General features: G+C 43.3%; 1 protein-coding gene across 1 annotated transcript in view; it reads left to right on the top strand.

Annotated features, from left to right (window-relative positions):
- The first annotated feature begins 664 nt into the window (after positions 1 to 664).
- Positions 665 to 14,735, top strand: part of LOC139421864 (alpha-synuclein-like) — a 22,076-nt gene continuing 8,005 nt past the window's right edge. The window contains exons 1-4 of the mRNA XM_071172994.1: positions 665 to 873; positions 1,733 to 1,878; positions 2,100 to 2,129; positions 8,922 to 9,064. Coding sequence (XP_071029095.1) covers positions 1,758 to 1,878; positions 2,100 to 2,129; positions 8,922 to 9,064 — 294 coding nt within the window. The 5' untranslated portion in view covers positions 665 to 873; positions 1,733 to 1,757. The remainder of the gene's footprint in view (positions 874 to 1,732; positions 1,879 to 2,099; positions 2,130 to 8,921; positions 9,065 to 14,735) is intronic.

Here is a 14,735-nt window from a genome sequence, read left to right as displayed (position 1 = left end):
TGATGAATGAAGGCATGTGTAGGATAATCAACTGCATTATCTCACCAAGCCGAAGCCTATAGGGCCTATAGAAGCATTAAGTCAAGAGTAGCTCAGCGAACTCTTTTAAACTCCATTCCAATCAAGCTGTACAGGCCTAATCAAATGCTATTCATTTTTCTTGAGCATGTAAGATGACCTTTTTTCGTTTGGGAGCCCACAATGATAGGCTCTACATGCTATAGGAGGGGGACTTTAGTGTAAAGCAGAATCATGTTCTAGGCTAGATGTTTTGCTGCATGTTAAGCCTATACTTTGAATATCAGACCATAGATGATCAAGACATCACGTAGTCAAATCGATTGTGATTTATTATCTCATTGTCTGACGATGTGAAATGTTCATGATATGGTGGATGGATGTTCAACCACGCATGTATAATCGGTTTCGGTTATGTATCATAGACTTTCCTTCAAATGATTGATGACTAACTAGCGTGGATGGACAACGCAAGTTTAACCTTCCACGCACTGGAGAATAGTGGTGGTCAGTTTGGGCTGCCACGTAATCAACACTCCTATGAGAAGGGGATTGGGGAGCGCGTGTGTTTGTGTGTGGGGGGGGAGGCACGAGGTTGTGGGATGCAGACGGTAAAGCAACCATTCTGTCTCGAGCTCTCCCAGCATCAGCACCACACGGTTACATGCGCTCTCTGACTGGTTCCAAAGCGGAGAAGAGTGTCGGTGTCAAACCTGCAAGGCTAAATCGATCCGTTCTACAACATAAGGCAACAGGTTTTTCTCGAACTCTAGGACATAAGGGTTGAATTGTCTTTAAAATTCAGCGTCGAAAGGGAAGTTGGAAGGCAATTACTGGTGTGAGAACAATCCACAGGTTTGTAGAAAATCGAATGCCATTTTTTTTCAACACCAGTCGAGAATATCTCGATATATTTTGTTTTATAATTTATTATTTCCATTAAACATTTTTTGGTAATATGATTTCCTTTCTCTATTTAAAAATGTAAGACCGGGTATCGGAAATTGTTCATCACAAAAATAGTCTGAGTTGTGGTGACATAATGTAACTATAATACAATTCTTAAAATGGAGAGGAAACGTTTCTGGAGAACAGATGTGTTGCTGCCAACAGGTGTTCTAGGTTAGACTGGCTAGTCTAGTCTAGTCGGCATCATCAAGGCTGCAAACGGGAATTAGGCTACCTGCCTTTTGTTTCTCTATAACATCTGTCCATAGGCATGCATGTGTAAGCGAATTTTAATACATGTTAAAGGCCCAGTGCAGTCAAAATTCCGTTTTTCCTATGTTCTGTATCATATTGTACAACATCGGATCAAACTAACACTATAAAAGTGAGAAAACATTTGATCCGTGTTATTTCCAGATAGTTGCTGGTTGAAAACATAATTTCCACAAGACCTTAACATCAACATGGTTTCATAGGCAGGAGTTTCGGCTTTCCATGGTGACATCACCATGCGCTAAATTCAAAGAAAGTTCCAACCCCCGACCCCCCCCCCAAATAAGCAAGGTACTTGAATGTTACCCAGCAAGGATTTGATATTGATATAAAAATGACTGCATTTGGTCTTTAAGCCAGACCTGGCTGTCAGAAGAAAGACAAAGGTGGGTGGTGACTAGACCCTAAGCTCCTCCTCCCTCCCACTCGATTACACCACTTGTTACCGAGAAGTTCTTCACAGCACTGAATGCACGTTTTGACATCTCCACAGCTGTTTCTGTTTCATTTGGACAGTCATGGACGCGCTAATGAAGGGGTTCTCAAAAGCCAAGGATGGGGTCGCGGCAGCGGCAGAGAAGACCAAGCAGGGCGTGACTGGGGCGGCAGAGATGACAAAAGGTGGTGTTATCTTTGTCGGTAGGTGTGGACAATAGTAGCTTACATGCTGTTTTTTTTTTTTTACTGCTTCCTGTTGAATCATTGCTGCAACATTGAATGTTAGAAATTTTGTATGACAATGGTTTTGATCAGCCAACATAAAGTGATCATTGTATTGAATGACGGTGCTTTGTAAGATCAATAAATGGGATGTTAATTATTTGTCACCTGTCTTTCACCTGTGTTTGTTCTTTTCATAGGCAACAAAACAAAAGATGGAGTCACAACAGGTAGGTTGGATGTCACCATTACCAACATTTAAGCTATTTTATAGAATATAATCTGCTGTACACACTTAGTTTATTGCCTGATTTTTACAATACACACACACCCACACCCACACACACACATACACACACACACACACACACACACACACACACACACACACGCACTAAACAACTAACAGAAAGCCAGCAGAGATCATATTGTCATGAAAATCAAGGATATGGTCTATATGGTTTGTGACACCAATGCCAGCAGAGTAATAATACCAGTGATATCATACAACTCACCTTAACAGCAAATACACTCCATCTTAGAGTCACCGCTCACAGAATTCATTATGTTCCATTGAATTGAAAGAGACAGCGTATACTCTGTCTTGGAGTCTTGGAGTCACTGTTCAGCTGTTCACATTTGCCATTGAATTGAAAGATAGGCTGCATGTTGAATGTCCTCAGTACCTGAATTGTCTTATGATTGGAGTGAATGGTGTGTGTGTGTGTGTGCCTGGCTGCGTCCTCCTTTGAGTCATGTCTTGTTGCTGTCATGGCCACCACTCACTGGATTAATCAGGTTTTGTGGTTATAGCCTTGCGTAAGCCATCCATGCCTAGCCTAGAGCAGAGCAGAGTAGAGGTTACTATGGTTAATATATACAGAGAGAGAATTTAGTTCCTATACCTTAATATGAGAATGAGAATCCATTATCTATAGGGGAATACCCATCTATCCTGGTCCCAGATATGTTTGTGCTGTATAGTAAACAATCCAGACCATAGGATTTGGCTTTATCAAACAGATCTGAGACCAGGCTATTGAGTAACCAATTGCTAGACTACTGTATGTCTAGGGGTCTTAGACCTAGCTACCTGGTCTGTAAACTGATTTTTACGATGTGCATTTTGTTATTCTTATCTCTTACTTTTTGTTGTTGTTATTTTCTTATAACTGCATTGTTGGTTAAGGGCTTGTAAGTACGCATTTCACTGTAATGTCTACACCTGTGACAAATCAAATTTGATTTGAATCTATGTGAGAAATGAGCGTATGCCTCTAGGTGTTGAATGTACATGTGACAAGGGAATCAGCAACCTTGATCCAAGGCCAGCTCTCTCCAGACCAGGTAGATTATTATTTATTCATATAGTGACAAAACATAAATATGTGACCGACCGCCTTGATTCTATCTTATGTAGCAAAATTTGAAATTATGTTTTTTTCATTGGATAAAAGCAGAGACACAGAGCTATAAAATGGTAGATCACACACTACATTTGTAGGAACAATGGGAAAGTAATCCTGCTTTGAAAGTTGATAAACTTGTAACTCCACTTTTGAGAAAATGGCCTTTAAATGTTTTGGTACACCTACTGGAGAACTCTTCTTTGTCTACACCCAATCAGCATTGTTCACACGCTCTTAAGCCAGCCCCACCCATATCTTTAAGGATTCACATGTGAGGCCATGTGCTAAACAGTGAGTAGTGTAGTAAAGATTAAGACTACGTGGTAAAAGTAGTAGCCTACAATAAGGAAAAAAATCCAGGTAAACAGAAAGTGGCCAGATTAAAAAGATTTTATAAATATTATATCACACACTTCTCTAAATGATTGGGTCATGTGAAATAAATGCTATAAGTGGATGGGTCTCTACAGAAGGTGTAAACGGCACAGCGAAATGGTTACTTGCATTGTAGCAATATCAAAAATAGATAGTGTCAATATAAAGGAAAAATTAACAAGTGTCAATGCCAGCAGAGAAAGAACAAAATAATATACAGTATGTATAAGAACAATATCAATAACCATATCAGTGATAGATGAGGTAGTTATATGCATACGATCAGGGGTAAAGTGGCTGAGCAGCAGGATAAAATAATGAATAGTAGCAGCAATGTACAATTCCAGTCAAAAGTTTGGACACACCTACTCATTCAAGGGTCTTTCTTTATTTTTACTATGTTCTACATTGTAGAATAATAGTGAAGACATCAAAACTATGGAAATAACACATATGGAATCATGTAGTAACCAAAAAAAAGTGTTAAACAAATTAAAATATATTTTTTATTTAAGATTCTTCAAAGTAGCCACCTTGCCTTGATGACAGCTTTCCACACTCTTGGAATTCTCTCTCTGTATAGTGTGTGTGTTGGAGAGAGTCATGTGACTAGCGGCACTGCACATAGTGCTGATGACTGGGAACTCACCCCAGTGATGAACTGGTCCGTCCGAAACACGTATGAACAAGGGAATCTATGTTCGGGGAGCCTGTTTCTGTCCTGCCTTTGACTTGTGCAGGACATGTGATGTCCATAGCCTCTTCGTCGCAAAATTCCCTGATCTTCTCAAAAATATGCGTTTGTCTAGCTGTATCCAGGTGATGCTTGTACAGGCAGACCATCTATGGGACGAAGGATGTCAACATTGCGCAGCAGCTGAAACCTGAGTCTGAACGCTACTTGGAGACAACAACACCAGGCTCCAGAGTATCAAAGCTGTAAAACAGGAAATAACTAACAAAAATTGAGAAGACATAACAACCTTGCATAACATCAATTCACCTCCCAAGTTTAGATAAGAAGAATAACCTCATACAATGCAATGAAAATGATGTTCACCTGAAGTGCTGGTACTGCTTGATCTGTGGCAGCGGCCTAAAGTACAGAGTCAGGTGTTGTTGCCAACCATAGCTTTCCACCAGCAACGTACCATCCTCTAGTCCAACCAGCTGTGGGATGTTGACCCCTGTCATGGTGCTGTACCTTCACAACACCAGCAATCTCAGACAGTGTTCACTCTGGTCTTTCTGAAGCGCTGCTTGATGAGGCCGAAGCACCATGGTGGTGTGGCCTGTGATCAGGAAGTGAAGGTCCAGACTGGTGGAGCTTGTGCATGGTTCGCCAGGCACAATACCAGAGCACAAATGTGTTAATGTTTTGGCCACTGCAATTATCACAATTCAGGTCCACACGTGTTTCCCCAACTCCCTAGTTGATGACTGCGCTGCTGCCTTTGCTGGATGACGCCTTCATCAGCCAAGTAGTTGACTTGCTGTGGTATTCCTTCACAGCAGACACCAAACAAGACACACTTGCGAGGAGTTAAAAAGTAGATGGGACCTGGCTACATAGGGTCAGAAGGATAGTAGATGGGACCTGGCTACATAGGGTCAGAAGGATAGTAGATGGGACCTGGCTACATAGGGTCAGAAGGATAGTAGATGGGACCTGGCTACATAGGGTCAGAAGGATAGTAGATGGGACCTGGCTACATAGGGTCAGAAGGATAGTAGATGGGACCTGGCTACATAGGGTCAGAAGGATAGTAGATGGGACCTGGCTACATAGGGTCAGAAGGATAGTAGATGGGACCTGGCTACATAGGGTCAGAAGGATAGTAGATGGGACCTGGGTCAGAAGGATAGTAGATGGGACCTGGCTACATAGGGTCAGAAGGATAGTAGATGGGACCTGGCTACATAGGGTCAGAAGGATAGTAGATGGGACCTGGCTACATAGGGTCAGAAGGATAGTAGATGGGACCTGGCTACATAGGGTCAGAAGGATAGTAGATGGGACCTGGCTACATAGGGTCAGAAGGATAGTAGATGGGACCTGGCTACATAGGGTCAGAAGGATAGTAGATGGGACCTGGCTACATAGGGTCAGAAGGATAGTAGATGGGACCTGGCTACATAGGGTCAGAAGGATAGTAGATGGGACCTGGGTCAGAAGGATAGTAGATGGGACCTGGCTACATAGGGTCAGAAGGATAGTAGATGGGACCTGGCTACATAGGGTCAGAAGGATAGTAGATGGGACCTGGCTACATAGGATCAGAAGGATAGTAGATGGGACCTGGCTACATAGGGTCAGAAGGATAGTAGATGGGACCTGGCTACATAGGGTCAGAAGGATAGTAGATGGGACCTGGCTGCAAAGGGTCAGAAGGATAGTAGATGGGACCTGGCTGCAAAGGGTCAGAAGGATAGTAGATGGGACCTGGCTACATAGGGTCAGAAGGATAGTAGATGGGACCTGGCTACATAGGGTCAGAAGGATAGTAGATGGGACCTGGCTACATAGGGTCAGAAGGATAGTAGATGGGACCTGGCTACATAGGGTCAGAAGGATAGTAGATGGGACCTGGGTCAGAAGGATAGTAGATGGGACCTGGCTACATAGGATCAGAAGGATAGTAGATGGGACCTGGCTACATAGGGTCAGAAGGATAGTAGATGGGACCTGGCTACATAGGGTCAGAAGGATAGTAGATGGGACCTGGCTGCAAAGGGTCAGAAGGATAGTAGATGGGACCTGGCTGCAAAGGGTCAGAAGGATAGTAGATGGGACCTGGGTCAGAAGGATAGTAGATGGGACCTGGCTGCAAAGGGTCAGAAGGATAGTAGATGGGACCTGGCTGCAAAGGGTCAGAAGGATAGTAGATGGGACCTGGCTACATAGGGTCAGAAGGATAGTAGATGGGACCTGGCTACATAGGGTCAGAAGGATAGTAGATGGGACCTGGCTACATAGGGTCAGAAGGATAGTAGATGGGACCTGGCTACATAGGGTCAGAAGGATAGTAGATGGGACCTGGCTACAAAGGGTCAGAAGGATAGTAGATGGGACCTGGCTACATAGGGTCAGAAGGATAGTAGATGGGACCTGGCTACATAGGGTCAGAAGGATAGTAGATGGGACCTGGCTACATAGGGTCAGAAGGATAGTAGATGGGACCTGGCTACATAGGGTCAGAAGGATAGTAGATGGGACCTAGCTACATAGGGTCAGAAGGATAGTAGATGGGACCTGGCTACATAGGGTCAGAAGGATAGTAGATGGGACCTGGCTACATAGGGTCAGAAGGATAGTAGATGGGACCTGGCTACATAGGGTCAGAAGGATAGTAGATGGGACCTGGCTACATAGGGTCAGAAGGATAGTAGATGGGACCTGGCTACATAGGGTCAGAAGGATAGTAGATGGGACCTGGCTACATAGGGTCAGAAGGATAGTGCACCTGCAAACAACAAAAGAACATTAAGATAAATTCAAATGAATTGTCTCACCCCTGTCAATCTGTCTTTACACAGCTCAGTGAAACGTATTTGACTGCTTACCATATATATATTATATATTGTGTGTGTGTGTGTGTGTGTGTATCTGACTATATGTCCTTAATCAGTATAGGAGGAAATGTTTCTTACTCGTTGAGTAAAATCAAAGCTGTAATGTATCCTGATGTCTTTGCTTGCTGGTTCAGTAGGGGCCCCCAGAGACAACTACAGGTCTTGACAGGAAGTCTTGCAGTCAGCAACCATCTTCTGGTACACAGACCGCTCACTCTGAACAAGTGCTTGCTTTGGCCAGCTCTCTTTTTGATGGGGAGGCATTAGACCATTCTCCTTGGATGTCTGGTGGAGGAGAGTCAGGCGTGTTCTACTGATGCTGAAAGACACATTCCAGATACAAATATTCTTGCATTATTATAATAGATAGCCGTAATCACCGTCAAACATGCCTGGCTAACTTGATGGGTCATGTAATCATCTGGCGAAGTGGAGTCTTTTGTTTAGACATGTAGCTAGCCACTAGCTAAACAATGAACCATAATCCCAATTCACAGAGTACTAGCAATACAAAGTGATTGTCATAGCTAGCTTAAGTTAACCAAATAGGTTTAATGTTAGCTAGTTTGCTAGCTATGCAAATGGTTTTCTGATATATTACTCCACAGATCATACACGTTCTGTTAGCTAGTGAGCCAGCCATCTAACGTCAGCTAGCTAACTGTACACTTTAACTTGCAATGAAAACAACTTTCTGACAAAATTAGAAACGTATAATATTTGAAACTGTAGCTAGACTCTTACCCATATACATGGATTAACGCTTCATGGCAGACTGCAACCCCTTTCATTAAATAAGACTTCCTGTGTCATTTCTGTTTTGTTTGTACAGCTTGCTTGGCCCGTTCTGTCAAGTCACTCTGGTTCACATCGTCTGCCTTTTTCTATGGCTAAACCAACTAGGCTCGTAATAACTTTATTCATATTTACAGATGGTATACAAGTTTGTTATTAAGGCATATGAAAGTTAAAATGTTCAAGAAGGCATTTCCGCTCAAACGCCTCTCCTGTGAAGTCATGACTTGCGACATATGGCTAGTTTCCTGAAACGAGTCACATATGTTCAATATATATATATTTTTCAACACAGGCATGCCCAAAATAAAGACTCAAAAACAAAGGAAAGGCCTCATGGCCACCAAACAAACCCAGCAGCCTCATGGCTCTGCCAGCTGGGACACTGACTGACCATCACCTTAAATGGCATCACCTTATGTGCTTATCAAGGCTTAGCTCAGCACCTAGACCCTGTTGGTGCTGCCACCTGGGGGTGGCGTGTGGAAGTGTATCCTGGTAGTATGTTTGCCTGTGTCTTCATATTCCCTCTCTCTCTCGCTCTCTCCCTTCCCTCTCTCTCTCTCTCTCTCTCTCTCTCTCTCTCTCTCTCTCTCTCTCTCTCTCTTCCTCCTCTCTCTCTCTCCCTATTCCCCCTCCTCCTCCTCTCTCTTCCTCCTCTCTCTCTCTCTCCTCTCTCTCCCTATTCCCCCTCCTCCTCCTCTCTCTCTTCCTCCTCTCTCTCTCTCTCTCTCTCTCTCTCTCTTCCTCCTCTCTCTCTCCCTATTCCCCCTCCTCCTCCTCTCTCTCTCTCCCTCCTCTCTCTCTCCCTATTCCCCCTCCTCCTCCTCTCTCTCTCTGACTCTCTCCTCTCTCTCACTCTCTCCACAGTTGCAGGTAAAACGGTGTCTGGGGTGTCCCAGGTGGGCGGTGCCATGGTGACAGGTGTCACAGCAGTGTGCAACAAGACTGTGGAGGGGGCGGGGAATATCGCTGCTGCGACCGGATTGGTCAAGAAAGACCCAGCCAAACAGGTGAGAATGATACCTGAGAGCGATGCCTTTCTTGCTTAATATTTGATACTTTCCCTCAGGCACACACTTTCCACCTCTCTCTCTCGTCCTTCACAACAACCTATTGAATTGAGATGAATGAGAAACAGGTAGCTTACTTTTTCTTCTTCAGCACAAATGTGTTTTCAGGGGGAACTTCTTTTCTATCTCAGCTACGGTCTCTGTCTCACCATCACATTAGCAGTGAATTGGTTGTGGTTCTCTGTAGCTAAACTTTCTCATAAGGAGAAAGTATTGGTGTGTAATTTATGGTTGTCTGACTGTATACATGTTTGTCAGGGAACAAACTTTAACATCACATGCTAGGAGAGAAAACTGAAACTTCATCAGAACGGACCTGTTGCGTTTCAATGCTGTCCTCCATTTTCAATGAAACATTTTCGATCCATTTTATATGACAGCTATTCACTGGCTGCTCCTGTCTGTGTCAAAATGGACCCTGACCTTCAGTCCTCTACAGCTAGCTTCTTCTTCTCCTCTTATAGTCTCTGACATTCTTAGTTCTCAGTCATAAAAAACAGGATGGATTCTCCATCGTCTGTTTGAAAGTCTGTTTTGATAAAGGAAGGCAGAGAGAGAGAGAGAGAGAGAGAGAGAGAGAGAGGTGAGGTCCAATATCCTGAAAGACTGAGACAATTTGCAGCCCTGACGGTCTCTGAAGATGAAAAATGATTGTCTCTCTTTCAAAACAAAACCCAACAGAGTCTCGGATAGATAAAAGGAAAACCTTGTGGTCGTAGTGATGATTCATCTTCAAACCAACAGCAGAGCAACAGGGTTTCTTCAGGCTGCTCTTACATGTTCTCTCAGTTAAAGGGACAATGTGCAATATTTACTGCTGTTCAACGGTCAATTCAATTAATAACAAACACCCATTGGTTATTGAAGGGATATAACTTGCCTAATGAGCTTAGTACAACTCAACTTCATCTATGCATTTGAGAATGGTTACATCCTCCAGACCCATCCCTCAGCTTTATAGCAAAACAGGTGGAGGGGCTGTCAATTGTCTAAAAAACAAGTGACAGACTGTGGCTTTAACCGTGTTAATCTGCCAGGTGAATTAGCCACCCAAAGCTGGTACTCAACAATCACTGCATTCATTATCTGTAAATTGCCCTTATTCACACAGACACACACAAACTCACACATGAATGCACATACACACACACACACATTTCCTGTACAGTGGCCTTATCGTAAAAACAAATCAACAACATCAATCAGAGAGAAAACCTCACTAATTAGAAGAAAAAAACCATTTAGCTCCCTTCCTCCTTTGTTTATGACTAGAGGGGTTACATGACACAGACACTCACAGATTAATTTAGTGTTTAGTGGGACATCATTCTAGAGGATTACACAATTATCCTGTGATTATGCTACTGAGAGGAAATGATAAACAAAATCTGGGCCTGAAAATCAAGGACTTCATAACGATAATTACTGACACACACACGCACGCACGCACGCACACACACACACACACACACACACACACACACACACACACACACACACACACACACACACACACACACACACACACACACACACACACACACACACACACACACACACACACACACACAAATGCCACTGATGAATAACATAAAGTAGTGAAATGTAAATAAATAAATATTTGGGTGTGGACAGTAAACAACGCCTTGTAACCAGTCTGGTCATCAGCAGTTGAATAATGTCCTCAGCATTATACAGTGAAAGAAATGTAAATAAATAAATATTTGGGTGTGGACAGTAAACAACGCCTTGTAACCAGTCTGGTCATCAGCAGTTGAATAATGTCCTCAGCATTATACAGTGAAATGTAAATAAATAAATATTTGGGTGTGGACAGTAAACAACGCCTTGTAACCAGTCTGGTCATCAGCAGTTGAATGATGTCCTCAGCAGTGCGTTCGGAAAGTATTCTGACCCCTTTTTTCCCCACATTTTGTTACGTCCATTTGATTTGTTTTGAAAGAGGTTTGATTGTGGTATTTCCTGTGGCCATTGATTGGCCACCTAGCTCTTTATCTCCAAACCCTGTGGCCATTGATTGGCCACCTAGCTCTTTATCTCCAAACCCTGTGGCCATTGATTGGCCACCTAGCTCTTTATCTCCAAACCCTGTGGCCATTGATTGGCCACCTAGCTCTTTATCTCCAAACCCTGTGTAACGCTTTATCATGTCCTCCGTGTAACGCCTAATTGTGTCCTCCGGGTGTCAGAGTGAAAACACAGAGACTGCTTCCCTAAATTCTTTACATGGGTCCTGGTCAAAAGTAGTGCACTATGTAGGGAATAGAGTGCCATTTGGGGCGAAGCCAGAGACTGTGCACAGAATTGGATTGATCTCATTTGGAGGTAGCCTTAGTGCCTGTCTGTTCCCTGCTTGTGTTCTGAGCGCCAGTCATTACAGTGTCATTGCTATCGATCAAATTAAAAAGGTCCAATCGACCGACCGACCCCATGTTAGAGCCCATCAAAGGGGCTTCTCTGCCTAGGGGTCTCCGACCCAGGCTCCATCTCTCGTTACCGTTATTTATCCCTCTATCTGTCTCTCTCATCCCTCCTTCCTAAAGCAAGCAAGGGAACAGCAGGCGAGGGAGCTGAGTGATCCACTTTCATGTGGTTGTCCACAGCAGCCAGCCACCAGCCATCAATTAGACCGTGTGAGAGATGGGCTGTCTGACGACGAAGGAGGAAGAGTGAGGATGTTACTTGTTTGTTTGTGTGCTGGATAGAACACACACACCGGGGTTTCCATTAGCCGGTAATAGCCGGCTTTTGTCCAATTAAAAAATAGAAAAGCTGATAAATAAAATTGTCCGGGAAGAGAAGAAAAAACACCATTGTGAAGTAACACTTTTTAGCCTCTTCATTGATGGAAATACATTTCACCGGTCATGCTTATCCGTCTATAGCACATATGTCAGAGTCAAGGCCCGCGGGCCACATCCGGCCCGCAAGAAGGTTTTTTACGGCCCCTGGGATGATCTTGATTTATTATTAGAACCGGCCCGCAGCAAGCCGGCAGCCCGCAGATCTTTTACACGCACCAATACTACATTTCCCACAATGCAAAGGTGACGCACCGAGCAGTAGGCTGCTTCATTTCAATATTTATTGGCACAGCAGTCGTCAGCATCACAGTAAAATTAACTTTCAGATACCCATCAAAAATGGCAAAACGGAAGGTGGATACTGAGAACCGGGGGTTTCAAACAAGGTGGGAGTCGGAGTATATGTTCACGAAGGTAGCTGGAAAACCTGTGTGTCTTCTGTGTGGAGAAAGTGTGGCGGTACTGAAAGAGTATAATCTGAGACGACATTATGAAACGAAACACGCGGACAAAAACAAGAATATGGACATGGAACAAAGGCTACAAAAGGCAGAGGAATTAAAACGAGGCCTCAAATCTCGACAGGCTCTGTTCAAAAAAGCCAAATCACAAGGCCAGGCTGCTGTCAAGGCCAGTTTTATTTTGGCAGAAGAGATCGCTAAATCAGCCCGGCCATTTACGGAGGGGGATTTCATCAAAAACTGCATGATTAAAGTTTGTGACGAAGTTTGCCCAGAAAAAAGGCAACTCTTTTTAAATGTGAGTCTGAGCAGAAACACCATTGCCGAGAGAGTAGACCAGTTGTCCATCAATCGAAAAGAGCAGCTTGTGAAAAAGGGAAAAGATTTTATTGCATATTCCTTGGCTGTGGATGAGAGCACCGACATTTCTGACATTGCCCAGTTGTCAATTTTCATCCGCGGAGTGGACTCCAACCTAAGCGTGACAGAGGAGCTTTTGGCTTTACGTCCTATGCATGGCACAACTACGGGGCATGATTTGTATGAAGAGGTGTCAAGATGTGTAAATGAGATGGAGCTGCCTTGGGAAAAACTCGTGGGTTTGACAACCGACGGAGCACCTGCGATGTGTGGACACAGGAGCGGACTGGTGGCGAAGATACGGGAAAAGATGCAAGAGGAAAACGCGACAGGTGAGCTGACAGCTTATCATTGTATCATACACCAGGAAGCGTTGTGCGGTAAAGCCTTGAAAATGGAGCATGTAATGAGCATCATCACGCGCACAGTTAACTTTATCAGAGCCAAAGGTTTGAATCACCGCCAGTTCAAGGCATTTCTGACGGAGTTAGAAACGGAGCATGGTGATTTGCCTTATCACACAGAGGTGCGATGGCTAAGCCAGGGAAAGGTGCTTCAAAGATGTTTCGAGCTTCGTGAGGAGATTTGTCTGTTCTTGGACAGCAAAGGGAAAGACACAACACAACTCCGAGACGAAATGTTTCTGTGTGAAATGGCTTTTCTGTGTGACATTACGAGTCATCTGAATGCAATAAACTTGCAGCTGCAGGGTCGGGATCGTGTCATCTCTGATATGTACAGTACAGTGAAGGCATTTAAAACCAAACTGACTCTGTGGGAGACGCAGATGCGGAAAGAAAATTTGAGCCACTTTCCCAGCTGCCAGACCATGAAAGAGAAGCTCTCTACCAGTGCGTTCCCGAGCACACAGTTGGCTGATAAAATAGGTATGCTTGCCGCTGACTTTCGACGCCGATTTTCTGACTTTGAAGCACAAAAAAGCAGGTTGGAACTGCTCGGTAACCCATTTGCTGTTGACGTGGAAAGCTCACCACCAAACCTCCAAATGGAGTTGATTGACCTCCAATGCAATGATGCACTGAGGGCAAAATATGCGGCAGTGGGTGCTGCGGAGTTCGCCCGTTTCCTCCCCGGCACAATGCCCCAGCTGCGCATCCAGGCTGCTCAAACGTTGTCTATGTTTGGCAGCACATACCTGTGTGAACAACTGTTTTCTTTGATGAACCTGAACAAAACATCACACAGAAGTCGACTTACTGCTGAACACCTCCACTCAATTCTGAGGATTTCTTCAGCTCAGAGCCTTACCCCGAACATTGATGAACTTGTGGAAAAGATGGGACACCACCAAGTATCACCCTCAACCTCAAACAAGTGAACATTACTGTGCAATCACATATTTAGAGTTTTTACTCAGTTCAAGTTTAAAAGTTAAAATTTAATATTTGTTTTCACTGCATGTTACTTCTCCTTAAACAGTGTTGTTTTTGATTAATAGATTTTTGCACTTTATTTTTTTGTATTTCAATCCAATTATATTTTAAAAATATTTCAGTTGAGTGGATGATAGAAAATTGCTATTATTGTTTTTTCTTTGAAGTAAATTTAGCCCACTTTTGCTAAAATAGAAAATATAGTCTACTGATGGTGCCTTGAATACCGGTTTCTTTCATTTAATGTTCATGTTATGGGGATATTTATATAAAGGAAATTTGTCTTTTGTGTCTGTTGAAAATTAAAGATTACTGACAGAGCCATAAGAAAATATTGCTTTATTTATCTGATCATATTGTAATATATTTGTTAGGTTTTCAGTAGGTTCAATTAGGTTCACTAGACTATATGCGTCATTTAAAAATTTTTCAATGAACATTCGAACAGTCCGGCCCTCGTCTTGTAGCTGATTTTTTTATTTGGCCCTCCGTCCATTTGACTTTGACACCCCTGGTCTATAGGTTCATATGAATCATTTATATTTGTATATTCTTTATGTATCTTTGTTAT

This window comes from Oncorhynchus clarkii, chromosome 12, assembly GCF_045791955.1.
Source record: "Oncorhynchus clarkii lewisi isolate Uvic-CL-2024 chromosome 12, UVic_Ocla_1.0, whole genome shotgun sequence".
Taxonomy (NCBI): domain Eukaryota; kingdom Metazoa; phylum Chordata; class Actinopteri; order Salmoniformes; family Salmonidae; genus Oncorhynchus; species Oncorhynchus clarkii.
Note: the sequence above shows the minus strand (reverse complement) of the source record. Positions and strands in the feature narration are given on the sequence as shown.